The following is a 13,987-nucleotide window of genomic DNA, read 5'->3' as shown; positions in this document are numbered from 1 at the left end:
GCACTTGGGAGGTAGGAAACATGGAAAAAACAGCACAGGGGAGGACGGAAAGGTGGTTCCTGGGGTACTGGATCCTGGGCCTGGTCCTGGAGTGCAGGGGCACAAGGAGATGAGTCAGAGTCTGCCTGCTGGTGGGGCTAGCTCTTGAGGTAGGAGCTGCCTGGTCGTCCTGCAAAGGGAGGATGGCAGCAGAGAGAGATGGCGCTGACCTGCTCCCTTCCAAGAAAAGGTTGCACTACCAATACCAATACCTCTCCATAGGAAGACATTTTTGTCATCATGAAGCTTCAGTTCCATAAACGAAAGCCGATGCTGACTTCCAAGCAGCTTTTACATTTGCAGATTAACCAATTAAAAACATTTACATTTTTTTGAGGCAGCAAGCACCCAGGCAGGAAGGCTTGTCTGTGGTTTAGCTGTCAGTCTTTCCCTTCGTTTCACAGACCAGGATAATTCCTTTCTTCCATTTCAGCTGAGGCGGTTTAACTACCACAATTAACCGTTGCAGGATGGTTGTCTTTTAATACAAAATGGGCAAACTGTTTTTGTTACATCAAAAAACGATGGGCATGTTGTTGCCCACATGTCCTGCCAAATTTGACCTCTGACATTGATCTCTATTTTATTCACTTTGTACATAGACTAGGATTGTGTATTGTGGCAGTGGAGTAACAGAGGCCCCCGCTGTCCCTGCAGTGCAGAGGGGCCCTAGCTCCAGGGGGTCTTCTCAGCTGAGTACCCTGACCTTAGAGCTCCTGACTGAGTCTGGAAGGGGCCCCCTTCATGTAGTCTGCAGGGGGGGCCACCACAAGTTTCCTTACGCTAGCGTATTGTGGGACAGTGTCACTGTCCTGTTTTATCAAAGACTAACTAGCATCACTGAAATACAAAACACCCTTCAACAAAATGAACCTTGGTGATTTGTTCAGTGATTTGCTTTGTATTCTTTTGTGGGATGTACCTGTTTTGGTTTCTTTTCCAAGCAGTTGGACTTGTTCTTAAAAAGCTGCTGATATATAAATTCTCAGCAGAACAGGCTGGTGAGGAATTCATTGAAGGAAGATTCACAGTCAGATCGAAATGCATCGGCTCGCAAGTGGCTCTCTTCTTTTTTTTGCACTCGTTTGGCTGCAGTCTGATCAGGTAAAAATTTTATCCAAAGTCTTTATTTCAGCATGTGGATTTAGTTTACAATGTGACACTATACCTTTATGCTTTCAAATAAATATTACAAATGTAGGTATTCTTTTCATAGTTCATTGCTATAGTAGGATATCCTGGTGTAGCTTGACAGATACCCAAACCAGTAACTGATGTGATGTTTACCAGCCTGGAAGATGGTTTGAAGTTCATTGCATCTGAAAAAGTCTGACTCGCATAGCGGAAATTTATCGGGTGACTTTTTGAAAACTAACATGACAATTTTTAAACTCACCTCACCAAAATCTGCATGTTCTGATAAATGCCATACATGTTTCTCATAATAAACATCAGTAAGTTTGACCTGCTGATAATCATATAAAAATAATTGTGATATATGTTGGAAGAGTATTTAATTTTGTGGTATGAAGTAGTAAAGGAGAAGGGTGTGGCTTTTAAATGCTTGGCTTTCACCTTTTTTGAAAAAATATAACTGTACATGGCTTCCCAAATCTGAACTGTTTCTACATTGTAGGGTTGTGGTGGATTCCTTTGCTTTTTCATTGTGTGCTGGATTTTCTGTTCTATTGGTGCATATGTGAGGAAAGGAGTATAGACTCGCTCGTGTAGCGTAGGTGTGAGCCCAGTCCTGCAGCATTCAGATCTTTCCTACTTCAGTCTTCCAAATATTGTGGGAACAGGGACAGCCGCCAGTGCCTAATTTGTAAATAAATGAGTGCCTGTGCCAAAATCCTCCACAGATGCCCGAGGTTGGTGCAATTAAATGTCAGTACGAAAGCTGTGGAATTTGAATTCACCTCAGGCTTCATTCAGCCGGTACCAGAAACTTCTTTCCTCTTTCGCTCACTCATGTAAGTTTATATTCTTCATTTGTGATGTCTTCTCTGTCTTTCTTTTCCTCCGTCTTCCCACTTTCTTTTTTCTTTCTTGCTATCTGTGAATATCTGACGGGGTAAAATAGTTTCCCAAACATAAGTGCTGCTGACCCCCGCTGGCGTACCACCAACTCAAATTAAGCACCGATTGTGTTGTTATGGCTGCACAGGGACGCACACTACAAAACAAGAATATTCAACTGTCACTTTTGTTGCAAGTGAAAACCAGCAACATCTTTCTACAAATCTTTTGACTTGCTACATTTTTCTGAGTCGAGTACCGTCCCTTAGTTAATTCGGTCTGATATTTACATGTTCAAGGTCAATTGACTGTGCCTGGCGGAGTTTCCCAGTTCTACATAGCCTCTCTGTTAGATTGTAGAACCCTGGCCTGAAGTCAATGGGGCATATTTACTATAAAGTGGCGGATCGTGTTGTTATGCCAAAATTGGTAACGCTGCGCTCCATCAGTTTCAAAATGCAAGGATGCGCCATATTCATAAGAATACAGCGCACCCCTGCATTTTCCCTAGCGCCAGCGGAGGCACCATTGTGCCATGATGCAAGGGTACCTTTGCTGCAGGAGTGATTGTTTATGGGCAGGAAGGAACACCTTCCTGCACATAAGCCCTCTTTACAGGCGATTTGCTGTTTCTGTGTATGCTGCACAATACGGCACACATGGAAAGAGCCAAATACAAGGAGAAATGAAACATTTCTCCTCGTATCACCTGCTTAAGATCAGGTCTTGCATGGAGATATATTTTTTGCGCTGCCCCATACATTTTAATATAAGGCAGCTTAAAAGAGCAATGGGTGTTTGGGCTGAATGCCCACAGCATCAACCATTGCACGCCCCTTTAACGCTAAGTGCTGCATGAATAAGCATTATTTACAAGGCGGCTTTAAGCCACGTTAAGTGACATTCTGGTGGCATTAACTCATTGTGCATATGCCCCCAAATCACAACTCTTGTTCAATATTGTTTGCCCGGGCTTCTCTGGCAGAAGGCCAGAAGGGCTTGAGTGCAGTGAATAACATGTCAAGCATATATGTCTATGAAAGGCCAGTATCCCTGGATAAAGATTACTAACATCCTCGGATATAGTCAGTAATATGTCAGGTTTACCTTTCACGCTTTTGGTTAAGTAGCAGAGGAGGTCCCAAAGTCCTAATAGTGTAAATACTTTACTACTTTTCAACTTTCGGTCTGATGTGATTCGTGCTTATGAGTGTGCGCAGATGGCATGGATGTGGTGTAATAATTTTGTAGATGTCAACTGAAAGCTTGGTGCTGTGTGATCTACAAGTGCTAAGTACTGTTCTATGTGGTTCTTGTTGACAGAGGGATTTCTGCTTAGGTTGTTTGGGCTAGGGGTTTGATTGGCTACTATGACTAGGGTTTCCTATTGGACTTGGGGGTGAGGGCTTTGGCTTTTAATGCTGCTAGGCCTGTGATAAGTTAATAGGGCCATGTCTCCTATTGACTCTAGGGTTTACGGTTAGGGTTCTGATTGGTTAGGGTTCCATTGGCCAATAGGGCAATTTTAAGCATAGGGCTCAGGGTGTCTCAGTCCATGCATCAAGGCTAAGGGTTTAGAAGACAAAGGCAGTTGCCTGTTTGGGCTGGGTGGAGATGACAATGGCCCTCAACTGTTTGGGCTGTGTGGAGAACACAAAGGCAGTTGCCTGTTTGGGTCGGGACTAGTGCCAGAGATGCTGCCCAATTTTCACTTGCAAGCTACCACCTTAAGCCCTCTTGTTGGAAAGTGGGTTATTAGTAATGCCAAATGTACATCTGTCACTGGCAATAGGCCACTAACACAGTCTAGAGCTCACAATAGGTCTTAGAAAATTATTTTAATGCTCAATCCTTGGTAGCTTGGCTGCAAGAAGGCAGGCTAACTTCAAAAAGCCCTTAAAAGCACCAACTCAGTAAATAGTTAAGACACAACACACAATAAAATTCCGACACCAATTTATACAATTAGGAAATATTGTTATCTTCAAAATGACCCCAAAATGGAAAGAATACAATATAGGGAACCGGAGATATGAATATTCAAAGATTTAGCACTATATAGCACATAGAAACCTATATCACCTAATGGCGCTAGACTGGGACAAAGTCAAAGTTTCAGGCCAACCGCGATGGAGCCCAGCGCAGCTACCCCTCGCGGTAGGTCTCGGTCAAAGTTTTTACCTTCTGACTTGGGAACTTTTCTGGAGCTTTTCTTCCCGAGGTCCCTCGAACCTCTCAGCCAGTCAATATTTGGTGAGGGTTAGCCGACTTGCCTTGACACGAGCTCCCAGTCCAACATATGGAAGTCAGACCTCTGGAGCTTTCAAGCAGGAAAAACCAGAGATCCAGGCCAGCACGTTGTTGAAGGTGGGTGGCTTGACTTTAGCAGTTGGTCCCGGTCAGCTCTCCTACGCTCGGACTTAAAAACTTTTACAGAGTTTTTTCTTCAAGGATTCCTCAATGCCCTTCACTTTGGTGAGGGTTTGCCAGCTTGGGTTTCAGCATAATCCCAGTCAAACTCTTGAAGTCAGACCCCTGGAGCTTTTCAGCGATACGAACCTGGCCGGCTTGCAGTTGAGTTATGTTATTTTAATTTGTATCGCACACATATTCGTAAGTGTCCCGGCTCGGAGCAGAGAGAGGCAACCATGAGAGAGTTTAGGCAAAAAGAGTTCTTCTTGAAGATCAGCGGGTCCTGGGTATTCCGAAGGGTGAGAGGGAGAGCGTTGCAGGCAACCGCAGTTTTTCACGCTAAAGAGCTGCCTCCAGTTGAGTGTCACTGGCTTGGCTGGCCAGGTTGAGTTGGTACACTTATGAAGCTTTTTTATCAAATTTCTTGCATCTCAAAGGGTCCCAAAGTGTCCAAAACGTACTCCAAGGGTGTACCAGCACCAAGATGGTCCTTGAAAGTTTGGGACTTCAGTTCCTACATCCAATTGGACAAACCCCTTACAAATCCACTAGTAGTACTCCAGTCTGAGGAGTTTTTTTGGTGATGTTCCAGGTGAGCTCTGTTAACCTGTAGCTTACAGGGAGTCCATTCTTTAGTCCTTTTGAAGCAAGGTAGGTCCACAGAGCTGTAGTACTAGATTGTAAATTAGGCGCAGTCTTCAGAGAGCAGGGCTTGTTTAGTGCAAATCAAACTTCTCAGCATGGACTCCTTTATTTGCTTGAGTTCAAGCAGCAGATTTGAGAATCTCTGCCCCTCTCAGATACATATTCTGAGTTATCTGGGTCAAGCGGGAGGTCACTTCTGTCCAATGAGGAGCAGGGCAGCACCACAGGGTATAACCACATCCTCCAAAGTGTGGCACTATTTTATCCCAGAGAGCACCATTTCTCCAAAATTCAACATGGCAGATTTTCCAGCAAGGAGACAAGAGCTGGCTAAGCCCTCCATCAGGATAGTTCATTTCATTACTGTCCCTCCCCCTTACATCTGCTCATTCCTTCCTTAATCCTGCCATCTGGCCGGGTTGAAAGAGGAGAAATGTAAATGAAACTGTCTTCTCCTGCCTGTCTCCTTCTTCTACTGAAGATTATTGTTTACACCACCCCACCCCAACCCCACCCGCTGGCTCTGATATTCATATGTAGCAGAACTCTGCTCTCCCACAATGGCAGTCTAACCCCAGGGGTTCCTTATTAAATCATCAAAGCAGCCTGGCTAGTCCACACAACTCTGAACAATCAGGACAGCTTACTGAAGGGTTGAATTTTGGCTTACAGATAATAAAGTCTTATAACTTCTTGTCTGTACATTTTAGGAGAAATTCAAAAATAGCATATTGGTGGATTTATGAATACCATTCTGGGAAGTCCTTTAGTGGTGTTTTTATGATTCTCCAAGCGGGAATTGTCAGTTAATCAGTTAAAATCTTCTTGCCATGTTAACCTATGTGGCTGGGGATGTGCAATGGGGAAAATGAACTTGGCAATTTCTCCAACACCAGGGCTTATAAAACATCTTTTATGAGGACCATGCTTGTGTCTACAGGATGCCCTCCCCACTCCTGAAGCATCTAGGAGAGACTTTAGGGGTTCTGAATATGCAAAAATATTGCAGATCCTCACTTCACAGTACTCCTAGCACAAAAGTCAATTTTGGAAATCACTTTAGTACAACGTTGGATTAGTGAAATGTGCAATTTCACTAACCCCAGGGCATATAAAAATGATTGTCTAAGGGTTCTCCTTATACACACCTGACCCACCACCCCTGGGACACCTAGGGGAGACCCTTGGGGTACCTAATGTGCCAAAACATTGTATTTTACTAACTTTTCAGTGCCCCAAACACCATTTGGGTAAAATTTGCATTTCAAAAGCAGTCCTGCAACCTGCTGGCCTCTAAACTGCCATGTCCTAATATATACTTGGGACTTAACCCCTTCGCTGCTAGACCTTTTCCCCCCCTGTGCTAAGCCTTTTTTTGGCTATTTGGGTTGTTCGCACTTAGGCCCCTGTAACTTTTTGACCACATAAGGTATCCACACCAAATTTGCGTCCTTTTTTCCAACATCATGGGAATTCTAAAGGTACCCAGGGTTTGTGGATTCCCCTGGAGGGGACCCATAAATTAGCCAAAATACAGCTAAATTGTGTGTTTATTTTAAAAAATTGGAAAAAAGGGCTCCAGATGAAAGCTTCTGGTTTTTTCGCCTCAAATAGTATAAAAAAAAAGGGGTTGTGATGCTGAAATCACCATCTTCCCTGCTTTCAGGGAAAAGCAGACTTTTGTCAGAAAACCAACATTTTTTACACAGTTTGGGCATTTTTTGGGGACATAGCCCATTTTTGTATTTTTTATGCTTTCAAACTCTTTCCAGTTAATCATAGAAATGGGTATGAAAGCAATAATGGATTCTAGAATGCTATACATTTTAGAAAAGTAGACATAATTCTGAATTCAGCAGAGGGTCATTTGTGTAGATCCTTCAAGGTTTCTTTAGAGAAACTAACAGTTAAATAAAGGAAAAATTGAAAAATTGTTGAAAAAAACAGCCGTTTGTGTAAACATTTTCACATATAACTTTTTCTAATTATGACAACTGTTTGAAAGCAATATACCGTTACATCCGCTGGACCTTTCTGGTTGTGGGGATATATAGGACTTGTAGGTTCACTAAGAACCCAACGAACCCAGAGCCGATAACTGAGCAGCAACTTGCAATGATTTTTTATCATATACCGGGTATATAGCAATTAATCTGGGAAAATGTTTACATGGAAAAATTGGTATGAAAGACACCTATATATTTCTGAAATGGGAACAAAATATAGAGTATCGAAACAGTAGATATTTGCACATTTCCGAAATTGGGAATACCCATACTAGCATGAGAATTATAGGACATTTTTCAAAATGACTTCTTTTTACACATTGTCTTTCATTTGGAAGGCAGAAATGCATTGAAAGTCAATAGGTAATAATAGTTGCTCTACAATCCTGTGTTGCCCTAAGTCTCCCGATAAAAATGGTACCTCACTTGTGTGGGTAGGCTTAGTGGCCACAACAGGAAACGGCTCAAAATGTAATGTGGACACACCGCATTTTCACATTTAAAAATTACCCGCATTTGGCAAAGTGCCTAGCTGTCGTTTTTTAACCCTAGCTCGGCCGTCACGTAGGCAAACCTATACATTTTTGAAAACTAGACACCCAGGGGAATACAGCATGGGGTGACTGGAGTGGCTCTCACCAGGTTCTGTTACCCAGAATCCCTTGCAAACCTAAAAAATTATCAAACAAACACATTTTCCTCACATTTCTGTGGTGCACAGTTTTGGAATCTGCGTGGATCCACAAAATGTCACACACCCCGCGTTCCCCAAAGTCTTCTGAGAAAAATGGTACCTCAATTGTGTGGGTAGGCCTAGTGCCCGTGACAGGAAACGGCCCAAAACACAAGGTGGACACACCACATTTTCACGGTGAATAATGACCCTTTTTTTGTAAAGTGCCCAGCTGTAGTTTTTGAACCCTAGCTCTGCCGGCACCTAGGTAACCCTACCAAACCTATACATTTTTGAAAACTAGATACCCTGGGGAATCCAGGATGGGGTGACTTGACTGGCTTTCACCAGGTTCTGTTACTCAGAATCCCTTGCAAACCTAAAAATTGTCGTAAAAACACATTTTCCTCACATTTCTGTGGTGCAAAGTTCTGGAATTTGTGTGGATCTACGAAATTCCACCCAAAGTCTTCCGAGAAATATGGTAAGTCACTTGTGTGGATAGGCCTAGTGCCAGTTACAGGAAACAGTGCAACAGCAGGAATGCACAAAAGAGGCATCAGGAGAAAGGAAATCCCTTTTCTTTCCCCCGATGCCTCTTTTGTTTACATCCCCCCATCCACGAGGAGAAACTTACCTCCTCTTCTCTCTGGCCCGCTGGAAGCAATGGCTTCCAGCACGCCGGAAATCCTCTAATGACGTCAGCATCATTGATGATGCAGAGAGGGTGCGGGGGAGGCAGGGGAAGGGCTACCCCTGCCTTCCCCGGTGGGGGCATGTAGATAGGCGTCCCATGGGCGGGGCGCCAGCGCTTCACCCGTGGGTGGGTGCTTGGATGGCCGGGAGCCGTCCTGCGCACATGCCCTCCGTGACGTGGATTGGCTCCCGGCCGTCCCATGCACAGAAGGGGTTAAAGGTAGTTTCATTCTCCCTGCCTTTTATATACTGGGGCCTTATAGGGGTGTACATGCCAACCATAGCGGTACCCTAACCCATAGTGTACCCCAGTGTAACTAGGTGTTTTCACTGTTATCTAAGTGTGCTTTCAGAATTGCCGTGGCCCTGGTTAGGCAGAGCCCAGAGTCACTCCGTCAGTTACCACCAGTACCACTCAGGAAAAACATTGGGGGTGCCCAGGGCAAAGAATGAATTTGCAACACCTCCACATCCACCAAACCTCCAAACACAATATTAGCAAAGGCATTCTACTCATGTACCACAAACACATCTCATACATATTTCAATGTGTAATGAACCATTGTAAAACCTCACAAACTACACCGACACACAATTCAACCCTATCTACAACACTATGTCACCTACATTCTAACACAAAACACACCCCACAACTCTGTCTCATACCACTAACACATCATAAACGCAAAGACCCATTATACATAACTTGAATGCATCCAGACACACACTCCCTGTTCAACAAAAAAGCTAGCTCTGTCCTCTACTTGCTCCTAACAGATCTCCCTTTTATCAAGCCAAAACCTATACTCAGCCTTTCAACACACTAAACTCCGACATCCACCTCCTCTTTTTACCAGTCAGACACAACCATTCAATCCCTACACACCACTCCACCGCACGCATCACTGATGAAATGATCAAATCTAACACAAACACTCATAACTTTTCCATCCCCTCGTACACACCACATACTCTTCATCAAAACACATCACCACCCCTGTACCATTCAAATACTACTCACTAGCACTACTGCACATACAAAACATTCACAGAAAACCACAAATCTCAATATATTATATTCCGTACACATATATTCTCTTACTATGTAATCATGTATCTATATATTTATTATTTTAGTCCTATTGCACACAAAAAAATTCTCTCTTAAAAGCTTTACTTTGTCCTACCATCACCCTACACCTCTATCAATTTATACTCTATCTTCACTGTCTCTCATCCCAAAACCTTTCTTCTCCTATGATCTGCGAAATAATCCTTCCTAGACTGCTTCCTACTCTACACCTCCTGGCTCACCCCAACCTCAGTTTACTACTATGATCTCCAAAACAACCCTACTAAATTCTCCATCATGTCATCTCTCCTTTGACTTATCCCAAACCTAATTTGTCTAATGATTCTTTCTACCTAATCCCTTTCTACTGGTTCTTACCTCCTCTATATCTCCTTTACTTGTCCCAGATCTAAACTAACTACTATGATCTCCCAATTAATACTTTGATTTTCTTCCCTCTTCCAACCTTCCATTACTCTATTCAATCCAACTAGTACTCACAGGTCCTCTCAAATTAACACGTTCCTCCCTATACAAATATTATACTCATATTTCCCCATACTAATCCACCACTAATCCTTTTAGGACGCCTCTTTAGGGGTAGTAAGCACTATATTCGCATGATATTCCATGCAAGTATTAAATGCAAAGCTGGTCTATATGATGTGCAGTTCGGACTTTAAATCAGTAGGATTTGGACATATCATCCACGTTAGGTGATTTTGAGTCTCTGAAAGTTTGCCTAGGGTGGAAAGGTTCAGTCAAAAATTAAGAGGCGTTGTGAGACGGAAAAGGTGGACAAGGTCATTGCAAATGGTCAGAATAAGCTTCACGTCTCACAGGCCTGATAGGTTTGGTGCAGGGTTAGCCAATGTCGAAGAAGCCTTTGCATATGAAACTTGTGATTGGGAAGTCTTTAAGACATATCAGGTGATCTTATTTGCTAAAAGGCATTACCCTATATCTACTAGCCTGACAGTGTGTTACTCACTCTGTCCTTTGCCCTAGTGACATTCCAGAAACTGACAATATTTGAAGCTGATAAAATGTGAAACGCACTTCCCCAGCCTTGCCAGCCTTTCAGAGGCTGGCGACCCGTGACCTATTCTGCCTCAAGCAACTGGAACTTCCCAGAAACTTAGGGGCATATTATCAAGCATGGCGTTAAAATTATCGCCGCTTTAGGGGAAGAAAACTGCCACTAAATTGGCGATAATGGGCTTGATAATATGCTGCAGAGAATTCCCATTGAAGCCCATGTTGACACCAGAACATGGGCTTCTATGGGAATCCTCTGCGGCATATAATCAAGCCCATTATCGCCGCTTTAGCCAAAGCGGCGGTAATTTTAACGCCGTTTCTTGATAATATGCCCCCTAATGGTTCGTAAATCTCTTAAATCGTCCGCAGCCGGTCGGCTTCTACAGAGGGCACTATTCTAAATCATGTCTCTCTCCCAGCTCATCTGCCCTTCACATTTCAGTTAATTTGGCGGGAGCAGGTTCTTAAATCAAAGACAATTAATTAATGCTTCTTTTGGTCGTTTTTTTCATCACTTTGAGGCTGACTGCATTACAAAGAATATGTCAAAAAACATGCAAAACTTTCAACAAAAGCTCCACTCTCTGTTTAGTCAAATCTAAACGAACAGTTTTGTTTTTAAAGTCGACATCTTTTTCACTTGGGAAATTAATATTTGTTGCATAACGTAAATGCGGGTTCGCTAAGAAGGTAGTCTCACTCGATGGTAGTCTCAGCAGCGAGGCATACGTTGAATGGCTAAGTAGTCAAAAGTAATATTGTATCTTCTATGACAGGTCTGATGTCCACTGGGCAGGCAGTTTTTGATAGGACTCTACCTCTTGTCAAAGATAATCTCGAATGATAAACCTCAACTCAAGTAGTAACTCAAGTGGAATAAGGCAGCCTTTGTAGAGATATGTGCATAACCTGAAGGTTATATAGATTTGAAATGTAGGTGTTTATTCACCCTTTCATCCATCTTAAAACAATGAAATATGGATCCTTGAGTTGGATAATAAACCACACCGGGATGCAGTCGGAACACCGCAGTCATGCGTGTTCTGACATTGCAAGCATAACCATGCTTGCCTTAGCCACACATATGCATGGTTGAGGCATATGTGCGGTCTATTTTCTGGCAGGCTGGCGGAAGTAGGAAAGCGAAGGTCGGGAGAGGAAGCAACACAGTGAGGTAAGTTGGATTTTGGTGGGGTGGGGGTAGTTTGTATTGGTTGGGGAGTAGATTTCAGGGCTGGGGGGTCGGGGTAGTTTTCAGGGCTGGGAGCCGAGAGTTTTAGGGTTCAGGGCAGGGGGCGGGAAAGAGGCAGTTTTCAGGCAGAGGGTGCAGTTGGGCTGGGGCAGGGGGAGATGGGGTAGGTTTTAGGGGATGGGGGCTGGTTTTAGGGCTCAGGAGGGGGGCTGGGGTCGGAGTAGTTTTTTGGGGCTACGGGCTCAGTTTTTAAGGACCAGGATAAGTGGTTGGGATAGTGTATAGGGCTGGGCAGGTAGAATAGACTGCAGGAGGGCCGAATTTTAGTGCTTAGGTCAGAGAGGCAGGTGTGTGATCTTTACCACTTATGTTCCTTTACCAATCATTTCTTTACCACAAAATTGCGTGGTAAAGACAGGGTTGTAGCTAAGACCGCATGGTTCCAGCAAGCATTGTTGAGGCATGCGTTTTTCCATCATACAATCATGAACACCTGTTACAGGTGTCTGGATGCATGATATAGCACACTTGATACCTGGAGAAATTACTTTATCATTATAATACGGCTATTTTAATGTTGAATAGACTGCAGATGTTCTTTCTGAAATTACAAAGAGGGTTTGCAGATTTTTTTTTCAGGAGTGCCAGTGCTTTACTATTGACCTATCTAGCAAGTGACCTCATCGTAATAAAGCTGAACACTCCAAGACTAATTCAGGGAGGTTCTGTGTGATTAGAATTCAATAGGGAGAGGATATGTCATAACGGCTAGATCGGTTGACCTCAAAGCTGGGGAACCGGTTTCAAGTACGAGAGATGCTCAACATCCTGTGATTCTGGGTAAATCAATTAATCTCCCAGTCCCTAACAAAATGAATGTGTCCATCTAGACCGGAACGGATGCTCATGTATACCAAACTGATACCTTTGGGTTGAGTTTTTGCTATTGAAAACTCCCCAAAAATAAATAGCCATGGCAATTAATAAATCAATGTCCAGTCAGTGATTCTTTTTCTGGAAAAAGGAAAATAATTTTACTTTTACCCACAACAGAATACTGTCCACAAAATTCAGTGGACACCTCCCATGTCACATCAACAGCTTACCTATGGGTCACTGTGTGTGAGAAAGTTCCCTCTTTCTGCATGGTAGCCCACACTTTTTGATGAACTGCTAATGTGCTTTGACTGAGTATGCCCTGGGATCCTGCCAATCAGGTTCCGAGGGCCTCTGTTCTTTCCCTAAAACTGTATTGAAAACAAAACCAAATTGGCATCTCTGGCCACAGGTCAGCCCCTGGTAAATGGTACCACAGGTACCCAGGACACTGTGGCCAGGGATGGCCTCTAAGGGCTGCAGCACTTATTGTGCCACCCTTAGAGGTCCTGTACCTTTACACTCACACACTGCCTTTGCAGGCTATGTGTCTTGGTGCAGAACAAAGTGAAGAGTCGACACAATCAGTGTCCATTTCACTGTCTCCTAGTGAGACAAGGGTTAATTTAGCTGTCTCTCATCCTTCATTTGGAACTAACTCCTTCCTAAGTGCTGCACTGACCAACCCAATTGACGGTGCACCAGCGGGTGCTGGTGTCCACTTGAAGTCTCCCTTCATGTAACCCTCCTGACCACATGCATAACACTTCTGGGAACCCCTCTCTGCAGACTTCCCTGCAGAGTTCCATGGCTTCTTATCGCCTTAGGGACATGAATTCTTACCCTGCAAAGTAGATTGGGGCCCTTTTGCAAACTCTTTCTGGTTACCCTGGCCCCCCATTCTTCTGCTGGGGACCCTGCCCACCCTTGGCAAAGTCTCCCGCATACCCCTTGTGGACCCTGGAGCTGACCCAGCGGTCCGCCTCCACAGCAAACCTCCTAAGGTCAGAAAGCCTACTGTCAATCAAGTGCTGGCGTAGATCTGGAAAACTACTATTAGACAAGTGCTGCCATGCAATTAAAACATTAAGCCCCTGAAAGTCAGTTACCTCACTGCCCGTAACCCAACCATCCAGTGCTCTGCAGAATAAAGAATCAAGTTTCTTAAAGGCCCGTAACTTCTGTCTGTACATTTCTGGGGAGAGGATGTGGTCCGTCGGCTTAAACTGCAGGAAACCAGGGTTCGAGCCTCGAGGTCGCGTCCACATCCTGTGATTCTGGGCAAATCACTTAACAGCATTACTTCCTCATACCTC

The 13,987-nt window shown here is 43.9% G+C and overlaps 1 protein-coding gene across 1 annotated transcript in view; it reads left to right on the top strand.

Moving 5' to 3' along the window:
• The first annotated feature begins 1,042 nt into the window (after nt 1-1,042).
• LOC146809852 (cytosolic phospholipase A2 gamma-like) overlaps nt 1,043-13,987 on the top strand; it is a 680,097-nt gene continuing 667,152 nt past the window's right edge. Inside the window, exon 1 of the mRNA XM_085616716.1 lies at nt 1,043-1,143. Coding sequence (XP_085472842.1) covers nt 1,081-1,143 — 63 coding nt within the window. The 5' untranslated portion in view covers nt 1,043-1,080. The remainder of the gene's footprint in view (nt 1,144-13,987) is intronic.

The sequence above is a fragment of the Triturus cristatus genome, chromosome 7, assembly GCF_964204655.1.
Source record: "Triturus cristatus chromosome 7, aTriCri1.1, whole genome shotgun sequence".
Classification (NCBI taxonomy): Eukaryota; Metazoa; Chordata; class Amphibia; order Caudata; family Salamandridae; genus Triturus; species Triturus cristatus.
The sequence above is the reverse complement of the archived record's forward strand: the minus strand, read 5'-3'. Positions and strand labels throughout refer to the sequence as shown.